Source organism: Natator depressus, chromosome 8 (genome assembly GCF_965152275.1).
Source record: "Natator depressus isolate rNatDep1 chromosome 8, rNatDep2.hap1, whole genome shotgun sequence".
NCBI lineage: Eukaryota > Metazoa > Chordata > Testudines > Cheloniidae > Natator > Natator depressus.
In genome coordinates this window covers 52,031,016-52,051,755 of record NC_134241.1, presented here as the reverse complement: position 1 = coordinate 52,051,755, position 20,740 = coordinate 52,031,016, and the positions used below count along the sequence as shown (strand labels likewise).

At 48.0% G+C, this 20,740-nt stretch overlaps 1 protein-coding gene across 1 annotated transcript in view; it reads right to left on the bottom strand.

Moving 5' to 3' along the window:
* Window positions 1-20,740, bottom strand: part of LHX4 (LIM homeobox 4) — a 57,942-nt gene continuing 37,202 nt past the window's right edge. Inside the window, exons 3-6 of the mRNA XM_074962186.1 lie at window positions 12,680-12,882; window positions 3,391-3,545; window positions 2,497-2,668; window positions 1-544 (exon numbers count right to left, since the gene is read on the bottom strand). Coding sequence (XP_074818287.1) covers window positions 150-544; window positions 2,497-2,668; window positions 3,391-3,545; window positions 12,680-12,882 — 925 coding nt within the window. The 3' untranslated portion in view covers window positions 1-149. The remainder of the gene's footprint in view (window positions 545-2,496; window positions 2,669-3,390; window positions 3,546-12,679; window positions 12,883-20,740) is intronic.

The following is a 20,740-nucleotide window of genomic DNA, read 5'->3' as shown; positions in this document are numbered from 1 at the left end:
ACCAGTGGTGGATTCCCATTGAAAATAATGGAAATTTTCTGGTGTGGTATGTCTGGGATGCTTGAAGATCGCTTGTTGTCTCTTTTGCTAGTTTGAGCACACTTTCAGGCCAAAAGAACGAGGGGGACAGGGTGGGGAGCAGGAGATGCTTAAAAAGGAGGATGATCCATTTCATCAAGCCAAGAGGCAGGACTTGTTGGAAAGTCTGGATAGCCAACACTGCTTCCTGTAGAAATATCGGAGGTTGGTCCCCCAGCCATTGCTCTGAGTGTCTGGCTCACCCCCTGCCCTCCATGTGCTATAATTCCCAAATTAGTGTCCATTGTGTAATCCAGACCATTGAGCAATGGAGTATGGGCAGGAAGGGAAGATATGGAAGATGGAGACTGAGGAATTCCATAGGGGCTTCCATCCCTCAAGTCCTGGTAAGATTGTCCTGTCCCATCCATGGAGAAGCTTCCGTTCATTAACTGTCCACTAGCAACATCCCCAACATTTCCGTAAATTCTATTGGAGTGGCCAAGCTCAGAGAGGATCTGATCTTCTGTGAAGGAAAGAAGGAAGACTGATTTATGAGTGTAAAACATTCTGTGGTCAGTCAGGACCAAACGCATCTCTTGAGTAACTTCACTGGAGTCAGTGGGGTTACACCAGGAATGAGCTGGGTCAACAGAGCACATACTCAAAGAAAACTGGCCCTCACTGAAGGCCAGGTGTATGACATCCTGAGCCAGATTCTCACTTGACACGAGCTGGGGAAGCTCCGTTGCAATAGAGCCGCCAATTTACACCAGCTGCGCATGTGCTCTCCCTGCTCTGCTTAGTACTTAGCCAGAGTAAATAGTGCAACCAATTAAGAATAAATTCGGAATGGTACCACACTTATTTCTACCCTTTTGCTAACCCCACACACCTCCCTTGGTTCTTGTAGTGCCTTTTGTACAGCCAAACACGAGACAGGATTACTGTAAATCTTTTATTCCTCAGTCATACGAAAGCTGGTGGCACATAACAGCCTCTTTTTGGGAAGGTCTCTTGATCCTCGCCAGATGCATTCGCCCTCATAAAGGGCATTGTAAACTAATTATGGATGAGGCTTGATACACAGGCACTACAGACCAGTCTGGGAGCCATAGCTGGCTCTCATTAGACCATAAATAACCAAATAATGTCCTGGCTTGTATGTTTGCTGCGATGATTCACAGAGACCATTTTAAAGTTAAACTATTGTTAAATGATTGCTTTAAAGTTATTTTTCCAACTGGGTTCCATTAAAATGCTGGGGTTTGACTGATCAGAAAAATGGGGCAGCAGGGAATAGGTTTCTGGTCAGGCCTATACAGTATTCGTGATTCTTTTCACTCTAGGTGACCATCCAATCACAGTATAACAATGGCCTAAAAAACAGTCCACAGTGATCGTTGTATTTACACTGCAAACTCCTACTTGAGTGTTCAGACCTGGGTGGGGAACTCCCTGAAGAAAGGCCAGTGATGCAGGAGGTGTCTGTGCAACCTGCTGATGTCATGTCCCCTTCTGTGCCCAGCCCACAGAGCCTGCCTGCTTAGCTGGAGCTGCAGACTTATGGTTTCAGCTCTAGAGGTCCCTGGTTCAATTTCCAGTGCACCAGCCAAGGTGGAAGCTGTCACACCATCCTTTTCCAAGTCTCCCTGTACTGCCTCTGGGGAACCCCCCTCCATTAGCTGTGAGGCTGCTGCGGTGAGTTTCGATGACAGTTGAAATGCAGTGGCCAAATCCAGCTGTCATGGAAGAGGGCCCAAGTCCACTGAGCTGTGCCAGCCTGCAGGTGGCTGCTGGTGTGGGTCCGAGTGGGAGTTTATTAACGTATTGAGGCAGGTGAGTTTCCAGCAAGGACTAGCCATTCATGCCGATACGAATCACATTGCCAGGGACGTTAGCTCAGATACACTTTTCATGGGCTATCAGTCCTCAGGCTTCAGGGGTGGGACTGATCATGAGTAGAGATGAGGAAAATATTTCCCTTCATAATATCCTATTACACAGTGAAGTGCATCCTAAGGTCATTCCACCTTGCCCTGATGCATCCCCACACTAGAGGGACCATTGCTCTAGGTCAGCACGGCAGTTCTTTTTTTGGGAAGTTCCCCTTTGCTGGAGCTCAGAATGGACACACCCTTAGTAAGTGTGTGTCAGTTCCTAGCTCTGTTGTTAGAGGGGTTTCTGGCCATGCATGACACAGGCCAATAATTAATCATTTTCCTCGAGTGCAAAAAGCCCCAACGAGCCACCAGCCATGAGATTATCTCATACGTCTTCAGATGGGACATCAGTTTCAAGGATCATTCCCGTTTCTGGTGGAAGAGAAATCTAGGCATTCTTCTTCCCAATGTGGGATGCTGAGCTGTGCCTAAGCGCAGGAAATCATCCCACTCTGCAGGAACCCCTTGGGGCCCACCCTGTGTTACAACCCCTCTCTTCCCACCTTCATCCTCCCGGCCTTCCTGCCCCACTCACCTCGGAAGCTCAGCTCACTGTCACTAACCCCACAGTCCTCCGCAGAGCTCTCCTTCTCGTGCTTGCTGCCCCCACGGGTCCTCTTCACGCTCTTGTAGAACTGGCCCCAGCGGTGCCGCCCAGCATCCTTCTTCAGCCGTTTTTCTTTGGCCCGCCTGTTTTGAAACCAGACCTGGAGCAACAAAGGGAGAGACAGAGTCCCAGAAGTCACTGAAAGGAGCACGTGCAGGGAGAAAAAGATTGGCCTGGACAGAAAAATTCAGGGCTGGCTCTGAACCTCCCTGAAGTTCAAGATGGTTCAGACCCAGGAGCCCAGTTCCCCTGTAGCTTAGGGCGCCAAGGCCAGTGGATTCAGAGCTGAACTTCGCCCTAGTCTGAGGGGTTCCAGGTTGGATACAGTATATAGAAATGAGCCTGAGCCACAATGCCCAGATCCAGTTCTGCATCCAAACTTCCCCAAGGCTCAGACCCAGTATTCAGCATTTCAGGCCCATAGATTGGGTCAGTTGCCTTCTGCCCCATGGCAGATCTCCTTGGGGTATGCACCCAAACATGCAGTGCCCGTTTTTTGCTGGTATTGAAAACTCACATCTAAATCACTCCTTACTGCTAATAACAAGGGAGATTCAGCTCCTTGGTTCGGATCCTGTGCTGTGATCAAGATGGTGGACAGATGCACCCCCCTGGGGCAGTGCACAGGCACAGCAGTCCAGTCACGGGCTGTCAGTCACAGGATGGGGGCCTTACTGCTTAGCCAGCTTTCCTGGCCTGGCTTCCTTCTGTGCTACCTTGGAATTCAGTGCGGGGGTTGTGCGCCGCAAGGGGAATGTGATGTGCACAGCTTGGTCAGGACAAGAAGGGAATGGAAAAATACTTCAACGGCAGCAGTCTCACCTGCACCACCCTCATGTCCAGCCCTGTTTCCGAGGACAGCTGCTCCCGCACGTGCCTGGCGGGTTTGGGGGAGTTTTTATAGGCATTTTTTAACGTTTCCAACTGTTTGGCTGTGATGGTGGTTCGTGGCCTCTTGGCTCCAGCTTCTGAATCATCTGGAATAGAACAATTTCTTACCAGTTTGGAACAGACAGTGCAAAATAGAAGCTGGCCAATGACCAGCACAGAAGGAATGTCAAAATCTAAAGCAAGATGCAGTTGATTTTAATTAGCCTTAGCTGCGGCCGGGAGGTGTGGGGGCAGGAGATAGGGAGCTTGCAAAATTCAGCCCTTGTTTTTCAGTGACTTTGTCTTGGTAAAACGTGGCCTTCCAGGTCTCCAAGGATGCAGTGTGACGATGCTCCTCTTTCAACACGGAAAACCTATCTAAGGTCCTGGTCCCTGCGACCCTAGTATCTGAGCGCCACGCACTCTGTAATGTATTTATCCTCACAGCACCCCTGGGAAGAAGGGCAGTGCTATCATTCCCATTGTACAGAGTGGGAACTGAGGCACAGATCCTCATAGGTATTTAGGTGCCTCACTCCCATTGATTTCCCTGAGGGTTAGGCACCTAAATACCTTTGAGGATCTGGGCCTAAGTGACTTGCCCACACAGGAAGTTTGTAGCAGAGCAGGGAGCTGAACATGGGGCTGCTGAGTCCCCATCTTGCATCCTAACCACCAGACCATCCTTCCTCTTTTAAGGATGAACCTGAGAACATTTTAATCTCTTTCCTTCCAATATAAGAACCTTGCCTCTTTTTAAAAGTTCCATAGTGTACCAGACAGATTTAAAAAAGGGGTCTCATTAATGAGTTAGGGAAACCCTTCAGCTGGAAAAAGTTCATTGCTCCCATATGTTAAGCACATATCTGGTGGTCATCGCCAGTGTGGACATAGATGGTGGAAGTGGTGCAGTTTTTCTATCACATAATGTTTAAACGTTATTGGGCAACCAAACCAAAAAAACCCATAAAATCACAAAAAGGGCCATAACTTGAAGAAACATAGTCTAATTTTGACCAACATTGGCAGAAAGCTTTTAAATACAACTGATTATGCAACTATGTACTCAAACTAGTACTCCTGGAAATGTTAGGAAATATTTTGTCCCACGTGATATATTTTATGCATTTTCCTATACTTTTTTGCCTTCGATTAAAACAAAAGTCTGTGGTCATACGACAGTATGAGCTTTTTTGAAACATGTGATACATCTAAATCAGGGGTAGGCAACCTATGGCACGTGTGCAAAAGGTGGCACGCGAGCCAATTTTCAGTGGCACTCACACTGCCCGGGTCCTGGCCACAGGACTGGGGGCTCTGCATTTTAATTTAATTTTAAATGAAGCTTCTTAAACATTTTAAAAACCTTATTTACTTTACATACAACAATCATTTAGTTATCTATTAAAGACTTATTAAAAGAGACCTTCTAAAAACGTTAACATATATTACTGGCACGCGAAACCTTAAATTAGAGCGAATAAATGGAGACTCGGCACACCACTTCTGAAAGGTTGCTGACCCCGATCTAAATATTTGTCATTATTTGTTGAAAAGTTTTTCTGTCTGCTATTTTATGAATATTGGCTACTGTCCAATGACTCCTTCACTGGCAACTGATGTTGACGCAGTGCACACCAGGATGAAATGTTTTCAAGATATGTTCCACTCTCTGGGCCAAGACTGGACCTGTGTCATGTATGATGAAGCAATTTACTGCAAAGTACTATTGATTAAATGGAGGAATCAAAACAGATTTGACAATGACCACCTTGAGAAGGGAGGCATGCATCAAGTAGCAAATGTCATGTGTGATACAGGCAGTGTGCTGCCAGAGAGTGGGTTTGAAGACATCCTTGTGGAAGCCAGCATCTATGGTGCTTCAGCCGTGCTCTAAGAGGGAAGGCATATAACCAGGGCATTAGAATCCATAAACTTATGAATGAGGCAATGACTCGCTTGAAGTGGGTGGCACTTGGTAATTCCGTGCACAATGATGATTCTCCCAGAAGATTAGAAGAGACACATCTTGGAGGAAGCTCAAACACGCATTGAAGCATTTGAAGATGTGGAGCAGGTTCACAGAGAAAACGGAGTGGAAGCACAGAATGCTCTGGCAGACTTGATGAACAGCTCCCAAGCATTGCAGCGGGTCATGGATACTTCCGTTACCCAAGGGAAAAACTGTTCAGATACATTTCCATCCCGGAAAAACTACATTGCTCCCAACCACGGATGGATTACACAGCAGCAAAGAGAGGCAATAACAAGTCCATGGAGCTTGAGACATTTGCAGAGATGATCCCACTATGACAGCGTGGTCACATGAATTATGCCAGATGGGTTGTGTAAATGTAGCAGAAACCAGATCTCTGGAGGAGGAGAAGCCAGATATATATTGTACCCAAGATGACAGGAAGCTTATGCTAATAGGAAGCTTCAGTGGGATACTTACACTGTGACATGGCCATTGAGCAATCTCTGAACAAGGATTGTAGGAATCATCAGCATCTTTGCACAAAAGATAGGGCTCTGACCAAGGATTACCTGACTGCACGTTTTAAGGCAGCTGTAACAGCTGTGACAAAACAAAGGTGTGGAATGCAGCCTTCAATCTCCACAAAGAAGCTACCACAAAGCACATGGCTGCAGATGAAATTCTAAGGTATTATGTTTTGTGACTGAAAGAATGACCAATCCCTTTAGCATTGAACCTGGAACAAGCCCACACAACAGACAGTCACTTGTGAACGTTGCAATGTCTACTGTGACTCCATCTGAAAGTGCAGAAGGTTTGTGCTTGATAAGAGAGACTGGCACATAAGAAATGAAGCTGTTAGTAACCAGAAGGCTGCAAAGGGGCAAGGGAGACCTCTTTCAGCCCATAGAAAGGCATAATCTCAAATCATTTGGTAGTCTCAACACAACAATCAAACAAAAGAAGAAGCAATCAGCACAAGTGATAACTATGGATTGTCATATATTCAGCAACCTGAGTTATTGCCCAGTCCAGAGATGTTGATATCCAGGGTTTGATGACATGTGAGCTGGCACCTGTCCCACTTTCCCTCTTCAACTTGGGTGGATCTCTAAGAAAGACCCAAAAGAGCAACACGCTGTCTTGGCTGGAGAAAAATCTGTCAACGATTGAACTACCAGCATCTAATGAGCTAGCGTTAGCTATTCTTGAACTCGGGATGCTCCTGCTGATAGTGTGCAATGATACTGCCAAGTGCAAAACTACTGGGGAGCTGTCTGCACACTATCGTCGGACTGCAATGTCCATACACTGCTATTGTGGGTGACAAGTATGCAAATGAAGAATCAATCAGATCTGGTGAGGGAGCCTGCAGGGGGAATGTCCAAATGCAAGACATTCGGAGCCCCCACTATGTTCATACCATTACCAAAGCAACACTTGCAGATGATATCAAATTCAAAGAATAAATCTAACATTGCACACTTTCTTCTCAGTGCCTGGCTCGCGAAGGGTGGATAGAGATTGTCACCTAGTCACGACGTGTACCTTGCTGGTGGGTTTCACCACATCGCACGTGCAGTGAAAGCAGGGCCTGGCAACCATTCTGCAATACGAGAACTCGAGGAAGCAGATTCACGCACATTCTTGCACGTTGCTCATGCAAAGCAAACACTCGGAGTAAACGGGGTGCTGATGTGGTGCTTGGACTCAGATGTTTCATCCATGTATCCAAAATATTGCTCTGTTCTTGGGAGAGATGAATTCTTTTTCAAAACTGGGGTTGGCCAAAAGATGAGCCTCGTTCCCATGAATGGAGAGGCTGGAGCTGGGAGTGGATGTGTCTCAGATGCTGCCAAACATTCATGCTGTCAGTGGTTGTGATGACTCTACTTCAGCTGTCAGTGAAATGGGGGAAAAGAGATGGCTGAAGGCAGCAGCTGAGCACCCAGAGCAGTATGTGGTGAAGGAGTTTAGAGCTCTTCTCCCCCCTGCCCCCCATCCCCAGGCAGCAGAGCCATGGGGGAAGGGATGCTCCATAATGTGTCTCTCTCACCCCCAACCCCCAGTCTATGGCATGCACTGAGACAGCTTGTTCTCAATTTCCCACCCTGTTCTTGGGTGCGCGGCTGTGGTCTGCAGTGATGGTGTCTATTCTGCATCCCCCACCCTGATCTCAGTGCTTGTCGCATTCACAAAGCAGGCCCATTCTCAGCTCTCTTGGTCTTAGTGATGTGTCTGGGGTATGAACCAAGCATGCCCATTCTCACAACCCTTCTCATCCAGTCTCAGGGCTACATGCCTGTGGCATGCCCATTCTCAGCTCCCTTATGGTCACAGTGCTGTTTGCCTGTAATATGGTATATTACATATACCTGGCAAGGGACATAAAAGGCAAGAAGAAGAGGTTCTTTAAATACATTAGGACCAAGACTTCGAGGGCCCGTGGGCCAGGCTCTCCTGTACCCTAACCATGGAACTAAACATTACACAGGAGTGTGGTTAGGAGGCCTCTGACCAGCCCTGCCAGCTCTGGTTTGACTTGCTTGCTAGGGCTCAGGAATGAGGCAGTAAGACCCAGGCAAAGAAGCAGAAACCGGCACCAAGGGAACTTTCAGAGCAAAAACTTAGGGTTGGGTGGCAGCCGAGGGCAGGGGGGAAAAGGGGGTGGTGTTGTGGATCGCAATGGTGCTAAAACTAGGACTTAGGGCTCACTGCGGCTCTAGTGCCAATGGTCTGACCTGCGTGTGCCCCTCCTTAACTCCCCTGAATTCTGACACAGTCTCAGTTCACGCCCCTGCTCAGCACTGCACTGCCGCATCAGCACTGTCTGCACCGCCAGCTTCAACACTGCTGGAGGTCCACAGTTTGCCCCATTATAAAAAACAGATCAGGCAGGCACCGTTCACCAGAAACCCCCCGAAATTGTACCCTATTCTAGGGCTTCAACTGGCATGTCAGTGCTGAAGCCAATCTGGCACTGCATTTGCATTTTGGAGCACTTTAAAATTAAACACAGGTCATTGGCCAGGAAAGGAAGGGAGCTGTACCTCAGGGCTACTTGTCCATAACCCCAAATTTGCACCAGTATTGGTATCCAAGGCCTTCTAGGAGCCTACAACCATCCAAGTCAACCTGACCAGCTGTTAGAGCACCTTAAATAGACGTGCTACTGCAGCCGGGGTGTGTGTCTTGCGCCTGGTGGCATTCTAGGTCTGGCTCACAGCAGCACCACTTTGAGTCTAATAATGCTGAAAGTGTTGGGTTTTGTATTGGTCAGATCAGAGGAAGGCAACTCAGACACATTCTGTGGGGCTACTGCTCATGTTCCCCCCCCCAGCTTTGTGCAAAAGAAAAGAGGTTTCTTCCCAGCTTAAGAACAGGTGTGAAATCTCAGGTTTGGTGTGTCCGTCCTTTATAAGCTTGCACCCATTACCTACAGTGTGAGCAGTGTAGAGGGCAAAGAGCAGAAACACTCACAATGATATGACAGTCTAGAAGACAGCTACATCTCTGCCTTATAAATGGCATTATAAATTAGGACCATTACTTTGAATTCATGGCATGGACAGACCCGACCTAACCCCAGTGTTAATGAAGAACCCAGCAGTAGCTGAATCAAGTTGGCCTTGCTCAGTATCGCTAACAAGATTTGAAGGCAGATAACTGCAGCTTTTTCCGATTCAGCAGCCTATGGCTCACCGGTTTCTTTATTGTACTGTGGCACAACCAGCAAGCATCTCCAGAGAACATGTGCTACACACTGTTTGTTACGAAGAACAAAAGTGCCATCAACACTGGCCTCCTTCAGGCTGCACCTGAAATGTGCAAATTATCAGTCACACATAGGGAATCATGCAACAGTTCAGTATCTTCAAGTGTCCGCTGCCAACACTGGATGGGTAGTAGTACAGACACCTTGTTTCTCAAATGATGCTGCTGCTGTCTGTTCCAGAAGCCAGACTCACTTTTGTGCCATGTAGTTGTGGAAGTACTTGTGCAACAAGGTGATACAAATGCCACTGGGAAGAGCTGGTGTGCTCTGTTGCATGCAACTGTGACAGTGACAAGTCCAGCAACAGAGTATTGGACACATCAGACACAGATTCTGAGAGGGAAGAGAAATGGGTAAACTATGCACAAATCACGGTGACTATTTTTGTGAGTAAAGGTAACTCAAAGGGGTGTTGCACTAGACATTCCATAGGTCATAGTTATACGTAGGGGGTCACATAAGAATACATGGTTATACATTGGTATTCACATAATATACAAGACATTCAACAGTCCTACTAAGTCATAACTGTTCTAAAAGTAGTTTACATGTATTGTCACTGTATTCAGTGATAGTAAGACGATAATTACAGTTATTCCATGTGTGTGTTAGACTTATGTCTCTAACCAAACAGAGAACATCAAAAAATATGTTTTATAATTAGGGTAGAGGTCTTCTTATCTGCATAACTTCATAAAAATAGCAGACAAAAAACCTGTTCTCAAATCAGCACATTCTACACATAATGACAAATATTTTGATGCATTACATGGTATAAACAAGCTCATACTGTCCTGTGACTACAGACTTTTGCTTTAACCGAAGGCAAAAAAGTACAGGAAAAAGTATAAAATATATCAGCTGGGGCGAAATATTTCCCGAACTTTCCCTAACAGTTCTTGTTTGAGTGCATCGTTGCATGATCAGTTGTATTTAGAAACTTTCTGCCAATTTTGGTCAAAATTAAACTATATTTCTACGAGCTGGGGCCCTTTTGGTGATTTTCTGATTTGTTTGGATTGGATGCCCGATAACATTTAAACATTATGTGACAGAAAAACTGCACCACTTCCAGCATCTCTGTCTGCCCCGGTGATGCCCACCAGATGTGTGTCTAACATGGTCGTAATGACATTTTCCTAGCTGACTGGTTACCCCTTAGTGCCTCAAACAGGTTCTAGCTGGTAGACTACAGTGACCTGTTTTTCCAGACGAATGCCACGGAGGCCTTCAGAAATAATATTGCAAGCTGGGGGGGGCCATGTTTGGTTTTGACCATAAAGCTATATGTCAGCAGTATGTGCATCCGCACTGGCTGAGACCAGCACAGAACAAGGCTCTTGCCTAAAGTGTCCTTTACTTCCAGAACCATGTACAGCTCTGGCTCCACCCACACAAGCCAAGTCCTCCTCTCAGATTTGCAGGTGAAATCCCACTGAAATCAGCACAGTGGCACCTGTGTCTCAGACAGGAAACTTTGTGCCTCTCTCTCTCTCTCTCTTTCCTACTGGCTATCAGGCTGTCAAACGCCATGACACCGAGGCCATTGCTAGCTCGGGGAGTCAGTAATGGAATCTGAGTAATATTCCATTCATGCCCCCCTGCCCAGCACAAGTAGGCATTGCATCACCCTAACCAAATTGATTAGGTCAAAATAGAATCCTTAATTAATGAGAAGTCAGGGCTTGTCAACATGAAATCCATTAAAGACCAGTTCAGTTTTAATTTCAGTCAGGCACCGTTGGGACGTCTCTGTGGATTCATTACTGTTTTGTGATCTATAGTCTCTCTCTCACCCTCCCTCCCGCAGCCTTGTTTTTCACCTCCTCTGGCTCTTTAGAGCCCCGTTTGGTTCACAGGGATAAATGGGAACCTTGAGCCAAATTCAGCTCTAGTGTAAGGTGCAAGTCTGTTGCCTTGGCTGGAGCTGTGCCTGCCTACAGCCCAGCTAAATTTGGCCCGTGCTGTCGACGCCGTCCCTGCAGCTCAAACCTAGGACTGTCCTCTCAATGTTCAGCTTCTCTGCATTGTTCTAACAACATACCGCAGCTGTGCCCTTGAGAGGTCACTTGCTTCTAGGGGGAGGGAAATTTAGGGTCTTATTTAATGATTATCTTATTTTACTAACATTGATGACAGTGCCGTTCCTTCCAAAGGACCTCAACATGCTTTACAAACAAAGGGGCAATTCTCCCCAGGGCTACACCCAGGCAACCTCCTTATATAGAAAGAGTCACTTCACCAAGCAATGAAGAAATGCAGCACTGTTTAGCAATGTACAAGAGAGAAGTGTCTTGGGGGCAGGAAACGAACCCATATTCCCTAGCCAACCGAAACAAGAAGGAGAATTTAAGGTGAGATGAGATTACCTCATGTTGGAGTTTTGGCAGGACCCCTGCGCTAATACCCTTTACTCTTGCAAAAGTCTCATTGCATCTTTAATGGCCCGACATAGTGAAGACCCCGGACGCATCTTATCCAACAGACAGCACCTCCAGCAGCACAGTGCCTCCTAACACCGGGCTGGGGGTTGGTTCTATTTAACAAACCAGAGGAAGTTGTACCAGCTCCTCACCCATCACCACCACCACTTGCTACAAGACTTGGATTTTCCCTCCTCTCAAAATACTCATCAGGCCTAGCCCTGCTTAGTTTGGGAGATGCAACCAGACTGCAGCTCAAGGTGGCATGATGCTTTCCATAATAGATACTGATCAGAATCTCTAAGCACCTAAAAACCTTTAAAAGTCTGGCTCTGTGTGCATGCCCATGCAAACAGGATCTTTATTTTGTAAGACTCAAACTGCAACAGCTGTCCGTTCTGCACCGGAGTTTATAACCCTTTTGACCTGCCTGTCATTGCCACAGCAGGATTAGGATTTCAGGTGGGCAACAGACAGCAGGAACTTAAAGCTACACAGAACATGTTTACCTGCAAATGTTCCCACTAACAAAAAAATGGAAGGGAGAGGAATACAAGGACAAAGCGGCTCAGAGCCCTGATTTAGTTGTACAGCGCTTAGGCACATGTATAGCTTTACGCATGTGAGTGGCCCAACTGATGTCAAAGTTGACTCTTCGTGTCTTAAAGTTAGGCCCATGTTTAAGTGCATTGCTGAACCAGGGAATCAGCATAATTATTTCACAGTTAAACCAGATGAGAGCCCGAAGTTCAGCCCCAGAACCAAACATCCCCATGGCATTGGTAGCTGGATACAGTTCAGAATCTGGATCCACATTTCACAGTTCCTTAACTCAATAACAGACCCTAATGGGGCCGCTTAAAATCCTAAACATCGTAGACAAACCAACTGTCAAAATCTTCATCCAAACACACCCTCATGTGACCCTGAATTTGGCAAATGTCCCCAGTCTCTAAAATCAGCTGAATCATAATCCCGGCTCAGGCCACCCTGCAGTTGTAGAACTCCCAGTGTCACCTGTTAGGCGTGACCCCTTCCCTTCTCCGCGGTGAGCTCAGCACCTACCATTCTGCTTGGCTGTCTCATAGTCCTCCTTGCACACCAGGCGCCCATCTTCCATGAGGTAGAACTCATCGCCTGTGGCCAGCTGGCGGTTGCAGATGATACAGGCAAAGCAGTGCAGGTGATAGACAAAGTCCTGGGCTTTCCGGACCACCTGGGTAGGGGGGATTCCTTGCTGACAGGCCGTGCATTTCGTACCAAAACGCCTGAAAGGAGACCAAGTGGCAGCTCTGACACGGATGGAGCAACAGTGAGGAATAATGCACCAACTAGCTAGGGTGAGATCTCAGCAGCAGGGGAGTGCTCACTGGAGGGGGACTGGGAAGGGGGTGGGAAAGAAGGGGCAGAGTTGAAAACTGCAATCAACCTAATTATGCATGACATTTCACACAGCAAGGCTCTATCTTCTTTAGCATGAAAGGCTGGCCTAATGGATCTGAGGAAGGTTTGATTTTAATGGTCCTTTTAACTAATGCTTATAGGCAGTGTGATTTCCCCTGCAAGGACAGTACATATTTCATCCACATTAATACCAAATAAATTCATTACGGGCACGGCTAGCATGATGAATCCCAGATTAATTCAGCATGATAGGGCTGTTACACTGCAATGACACCTGGCAGAGCGCATCTGCTGGACAAACGTGTGTCTCAGGCCGCGTGAGTGTGTCTGGGCCAGTGACTGTGCCCTGCGGGGAGTGTCTGCACATGTGTGCATCTGAGCAAGAGGATCTGTGCCAGTGTGGGTGTGCCTGAGACTATCACTGTGAGCGTGCACCAGAGCAAGTGTGTGCCTCAGTGTGCAACTGACAGCTTGCATGTGGGCAGCTGGGTCTGAGAGCGAGTCCTGTTGTGTGAAAGTGGGTTTGTGGCTGCCTGGGCTGGTGCAGCTGAATGTGTCTGTGTGGGGTGGGGGGTCTCTAAAGGTCCATATGTGTACAGCTCTACGTGCATTTGACTACATGTGCTGGGGTGCCTGAGTGGGGGGAGGCTGTCTAGGTTGGACTGGGCATATGGATACAGACTATTGTTTAAATCCAGCTTGTTACCCATGTTTAAAAACACCACATCTGTTGTAGGCTTCACAACATCTGTCATTAAATACCCTGGGCTTGATTCTGACCTCACGTACCAGTCTGACACCGGCACAACCGACTTCCCTGGAGTTACGCCCAGTTGATACAACAATAAGTGCGATGGGAACCAGGCCCTCTGAGGTCAGATCTAACTACAAAACTAGCCAACTCTGCAGTTGTAGCACTATGGCTTCTGAGACAACCACCATGAGCAGGAGGACAGCCCAATGGCTTGTTTAATAGCAGGGTTGAACTTGATCTTGTTTACTGTCACATGTATTATATATTAGTACTGCAGTAGCACTTACAGCTGCCCCAAATGAGACCAAGGCCTGGTGTGCCAGGTGCTGTACATACACAGAGCAAGAGACAGTCCATGCTCCAAAGACCTTAGAATCTAAATAGACAACACTGACAAAGGGCAGAAGGGGAAACTGAGGCACAGAACAATGACTTGTCTTAAGGTCGCACAGCAGCTTAGTAGCTAAGTCTCCAGATGCCTCGGCCAGGGCCCTACCCATGAGACAGCATGCCTCAGGTGCACATAGCTATGATACCATTTTTAAAAATCAAATGTAAGTAACCAGTGAAGAAACCAAAATGTTTCCTGAAGGGGGTGAAAAAGATGACTCAATCCAATGACTGGCTCCGACTGGCTCTTGATGGGGTGGCTCATTCCTCCCCTTCTTGCTGCTCTGGAGCGCTAGATGTTACCAGAGCGTGAGCTCATTCCCATGGTGAGGCTCACAGGAACATCACAAACCATGCGATGCAGAGCATTTTCCTAGCAAAGGACTGATTTCCTGGGGGTAAGTGCAGTCCGGGTCGCAAACAACGGGCAAACCACTGAGCTGCGGAATGGCAGTGGCCAAAAGCACAGTTTACATACGTGCACTAGAGCCATGAAAGATAATGTCTGGTGTAAATTTAATCGACATGCAGACAGTGATTCATGCCAGGGGGGTCGCGAGAGCACAAGAAAAATGAAAAATAAATGGACTGCACCACCACAATTTTTAGCAATAGAAGCAATTTCCCTGATTGTAGGATTTACACCACTGGCTAGCGAAAGCAGCTTCAGCTCATCTTTCATGTCCTGCCTGCCCAAGAAAGTCTCTCTCTAGGGCTCCCCCAGCGCTGCAGCTCCTGTACTGTGCAGTTACACAATTCACTGTCAGTATAAGGCGTCCCCTCTCGTCTGATTCCCTTATAAACTCCGTTTCTACACTAGACACCTTGCAACCCCTGCTTGCTCACGCACCAACACCCACACAGCTCTATTCAGCCTCCGCGATTTGCGGGGGGGACACAGTAGCACAGGACACCAGTAATAGGGGATCAAGGCAAACCAGTAAGCACAGCCCAGGCAGGGAACATGGCCAGCAGGGGAGGACCAGGGCATGTGGTGGATGTGCTAAGTTATTCCCCACACAGCTTCAGCCAAAGGCAATTCTGTGGAGTGCTAAACTCAGTGTCAAGGTGCCCTCCCCTATGGGGCTGGGGGGGGGGGGCAGGGGCGCGGTGTGTCAGTGTTCCCACTGGTGCAGAATGCATGTGGGTGCCTGCAGTTTTTCCCCCATTCCCCGCCATAGCAGCCGGCGTGCGCTGAGCACATATATCTGCTGTGTGTACAACTGCCGTATAAAGCAACATTCAGGATGCACACTTTGAAAAATAAAAGGTCAGGAAATACAATGCTAAGGCGGCAACAGCAACATTAACTCAGCCACGTTGTGCATGCGCTGTAGGTTTTATGGCATACAGCTGACACCAGTCAGCAGTCATCGAGCCACTGGACTGGGAAATGGCACAAGTGGGCAGCGCGGTCCAGTTCACGAGGCTGTTTGAACGTGAAAGTTTCCACTGGAAAAAGTGGTGTGTGCACACACAGCCCATTATGGTAACTTGAATTTTTTTGCATTTGATTTCCTTCTTTGAGTTTTTTTATTTGTGGGGTTATTCTTTTTTTAGTTGTATTTTTCAATTAGCCACTTAAAGGCTGACTCAGGGCGTGGGAACATGGGCAAATAGCCTGCCGTGGTTAGTGCAGAGTAGCTATGAATGATCACCCAGGGTGTCAGCTGTACCACCTCCCCGTGTGGACACGCTTACTGTGCACTGAGAGTGTGGTCAGTAGCTTAATGCACTTTCAGGTCACACCCTAGCGTACTGTGCACTAACTTCCCTGTGCACACAAGACCTCGCACAACTTATCCTACCAGCCCTGGCTGCTTGGGTCGAGTCATGCAGGACCATGGGGGCTTCGTGCTTCTCTCCTACAAATCGTTACAGCTGCTGACTGAACGTGACTGGTTTCAATCACTAATGTAGCCTTTTACAGTTTTTTTAAAATGTTCCCCCTACCCACGCAAAGGCTACGAGTGAACCATGGCCATGCTGAGGTCAATGTTCGAGGCCTAAATAGCTAAACGTGGGTGTCTAATGTGAGCCACCTAAATCCACAGGGGAGCTGAGAGACCTGAGTTTGCAGTTCTGCTACTAACGTGCTGTGTGACCATGAGCAAGTCACTTCTCCTCCCTGTCCCTCTGTTTCCCCTCCTGCCCGACATGTTTAGACTGTAAGCGCTTCAGGGCAAGGACTGGTTCTCCCGGCATGTATGAACAGCACCCACCACATCGCCACAACCACAGAGGGCCTACAGCTGCCCAGCGAGGCAAGCTCTTTAGTAGGGATGGTCATTTCTTATGTGTTTGTAGAGCATCCAGCACAATGGTACCCAGCCTGGCTGAGGCCTTTACACACCACTGCAATATAAATGCTAACCCATAACAGCAGCTGCCAGACAGTAACAGAGAAGCACCCAGTAGTTAGAGATCACAGTGACTGGAGCCTTACAAAAAGCCAAGGCAGATGGCGTAGAGATAGATTGGAAACTAAAGACTGGATCACAAGCAAATAGGAACCCCCTGGAGATTACAAATCAGAACAACAGAGTGCATAGCAATAATACACCGCATGGGGGGTTATGGGAACTTCAGGTTCCATGGGACACCTGCTCCCCTGCCTTTTGCTTTCTTAGGTGGGGGTTATGTGGAAATAAATAAAGGAAAACTTTAGTTTCAAGATTCAGCCCTTCATATGCAACATGCTGAATTGTGGCTTCACTGAAATAAACTGACGGCAGAGCCCAGAGAAATTCAGCTCACTGACGGATATCGGCTTGTGTTGTCAGGGAAATAACTGAGCCTTTCACTTCACTTGGGTTGATGGTCTAACTATGGCACTGGTGTGACTCCCTCAAAGCCACTTGAGCTACCAGGGATGTATTTGGCCCAAGATTTCTAGTTCTCAGGGTGGATAGTGCGAGCAATATCAAATGCTTTTTGAAAGAAGAGTGAGTATGGCACCCAGGAAAAGGAGGAGCTGCTGGGAGTGACAAGAGGAGGAGATGCAAACTTCCCAACACATCTCTGCTAGTGCATCTAACTTCTGACCAGCAGGAGCCGTTGCTATCCCAATCCTGGGCCTCTCCCCTGCTCTGCCAATGCAGCTCATCCTGACCAACAGCATCCAGCTATTTCCCAGCCCCGGCTCTCCCCTCATCAGAAGCCATCCGCTGGGCTGAACTGTGCCAAACTTGTGTGATGTCAACAGATGGCTGGGAGGGTGAGATGCCAGGCTCATATCAGCTTGTGAGTGACACAGAAAAGATCTGAACTCAGCTCTGGGGTGGAGAAAGGGGAGTGCATTGGCCCCACTGAGCACTGAAATGTTCAACGAGAATCCCAGTGCATGGCTGGAAAACGCACCACCAAACGGATGGAAAATATTGGTGCGAACATGATTTCCAGAGAGCTCGACATGCTTGTCACTGAAACGCTGGTTCTACTCCCTCCTCTAAGACTGCCACCTTGGTACGTCATTTAGGCCCTATCCAACAATCAGGTAAGAAGGGGTGACTCCTGCTGACAGCCTACTCTGGCATAGGGTGGTGGTAGGCACTTGGTTATTTTGCTGTGTGCTAGCACTCCTGCCCAAGTTACTGCACCTGGTAAGGCCGGGCATCCTTCCTCCCCTGACTCTGTTAGCCCTCCCAGAGTGCACTTTTCTCCAAGACACCAGTGCCATTCCATGGGCCTGAGCCAACCTCACTGGATTCAGTGTGTCTTTCTATTGACCATAATGGGCACTGGATTGGGCCCTGTTTGCCTTACCTCTTACCTCTTAGGGGTCCTATTCTGCTTAGCATAAACTACTCCAGAAGGTCATGTATCAGTCACATGCCATGAACCTGTTTCAAATTTACAGCAAGTTTTTGCTGGACGTAGCACTTACATCATTGTTCCAACATCTCAATACCATGAGCTGCAGAGCAACCCCTCCCCTGTGGAAAAGCCTGGTCCAAGAGGGAGATTAAGACCTTGTTGGCTATCTGGGAACCAGCCAGATACAATCAGAAGGTGCATCAGCAGGTCTCTGATCACCTAGCTGACAGCAGGATCCAGCAGACAATGTGAATATAAAGTCTATAAAGGTGCAATACAGTTGGCTGAAGGACTTGGTTGAGGTCTCCTGCCACCAGCAGACAGGCTGTCCCTAGTCTGGTGAGCTGGACTTGGTGCCAGACCACCAGAGCCATTAACCTTGCAGACAACAGGAAGTCAAACTCAGTGGGGTGGTGGAGGAAGTGGTCTGGCAACAAGATAAGGCTCTTGCTGACTCAGTTATAGTGCCACCAGCTCTTTATTAGTCTGTGTATGGGGCGGGTGGGGCGGGGGACTGGGACAGGAGGGTATGGACAGTGCTGTGTGGGCAGCAGTAACATAGCCATGGCTCTTGGTGCATGCGCACTATTGGTGGACCTGTCCTCTTTTGGGGTTGGAAGCGTCTATCCTCTACTATCCCCACCCTGCAATTGCACAGCCCAGAAAACCCTCCCACCCCCCACACCTCTATTCAATGCACCATATAGCCAAGCAATGAGCGTTCATTTTAAGGTTCAATGACAATCCCCTTCTCCCGTCACCAAAGCTCACAGAATGAGAAAATTGCCTCCACACCAACTGTAGTCCCCAGCACTCATGGTGGCAAAAGCAGCATCTGATACAAGCATACATTCTGTCCCTAAATATTGCAGCCTGGCTTCTCCCCTACCTTGCTTAGTCATTTACACCATTCCCATTCAGTAGCGTTTTACAGTCACTTTGCAGAGGGGTCAGTGACCAGGAGGGAATCGAGCCCTACAAAGCTGACTGGCTCCAGTTCCCCCTACCAGGAAATTCAAGCCACACATTTAAACAACAAACAAACCAGGACTGTGTTATAGTCAACAAGTGATTCGACTGATCTGAGAAACTGGCTTGGGGCACCAATTGCTGCTTTGCAGCCCTGTTCCTTTCTATAGGGTGTGTCTACACCGCAAGCAGCAGTGTGATTGCAGCACCTGTAGACACACCCAAGCCGGTTTGGATCTAGCGAGCTCAAATAACGATAGCAATGAAGCTGCAGCAGGGCACGCTTTTTACGCCCTCTGCACATGTCAAGCTGCTCCTGCAGCTGTGGTGTTGCTGCTACTGTTGCTTGCCTTAGGTCGATCAAAGCGAGCTGGGCCTGTCTACACATGCTACAGTCACGCCTCTGATTGCAGTGCAGATACCCTGAGTCTCACTGATCTAGTCCATGTACAGGGTGACCTTAGTTTGTAGCCTCTGATCTTTAACAGGATTCACAGAGAACTTTTCAGACACCTACTCTTCAAGCTGACGTACCAGGGTCACAGGCAGTGACTATTTCCCCGCTGAACCTGAATAGGACACCCGGGCTTTCTGCTTAGCTCATTGGTCATAAAAACCCTGAGCAGCCCAACCGCACTGTGGTCTGGTTTCCTGGCAGCCTTATGGTAGATTAGGCCACAGGCATCTGGAGGAACATTTGGTAATGTCAGGGCGGCCGTAGGCTTCAGCACATTAAAACAAGCCCCCCCTCCCCGGCACTAACCTTGCTTGGAAGTCATGGATAGCTCTGACAAGCCAGCTTTGGTGGGAAGCAAGTGAACGGTTGGCAGTCAAGAGAAGTGTCTTTATAGAAAATGAATACATAAGGAGAGTCAAGGTCACAGCTCTGACCAGGGGAACAACAGCCCATAGACAGGGCTGCCTGGCTGGAAATTTGCCCTTGTGCAGAGAACCTGAAGAACTTCGGTGCAACCTCAGTGGTCCTTAGGCTTGTGCTGCCCCTTTGAATAGGTGTGAGTCCCACCCACAGTGAATAACTCCCAATAGGACTTTGCCCACAGAAAGCCAACATTCATGGCAACCTAATGAAGGCACCATGCCAAGTAGGGCACAGGGACCATCCACTGCAGGGGTTGGCTCAAAGCAAAGATCTACCAAAACTTCAGAGGCATCGACAACCCCGAGACACAAGACAGCAAAGAACACTGAGGAACTCATCTCTGACTCCATGTGGTCCCTGATGGGGCCAGGAGATGACTGCATGCTCACCTTTTTGGACCAGTAGGAGGCCACACTGGACCAGAGGGAAGGACAGAAGAGGAGGCCAAATACAGGTGGGAGTAGGGGAAGGAGGAAGGCAGGCAGGAGGAGACGGAGGCCCAAGAGAGAGACTGGATTCAGCAGTTTGAGACACAGCTATAAATGATGATGGAGTCTCTAGCACACCTCCTCCCAAGCTCTCAAGCCCCAGCTAGCATCTGCAGCCTGCCCATGTGCAATGGCAACAATGTCCAGTTCCTTTCTTCTCACACTGCTGCCCCGTGCCAGTACTCAGAACTGGTTCCTGTGGGCACTGCGAGGACACAAACCTTCCAACAGCTGCCACCTACCTCCTGAAAGCACGAAGCATAACTGCACTTCAATGTATCTTTTTGCCCCCTTTGGACAGTGTGAAAAATGTTCTGCACTTTTTCTATTCTAATAAAAAGTCATGTTCTTTAATAGCCCTTGTCAGAGTATATCAAAGGCCAGGAAACACTGCTAAGTAAATACTTCATTTGTGATTACATACA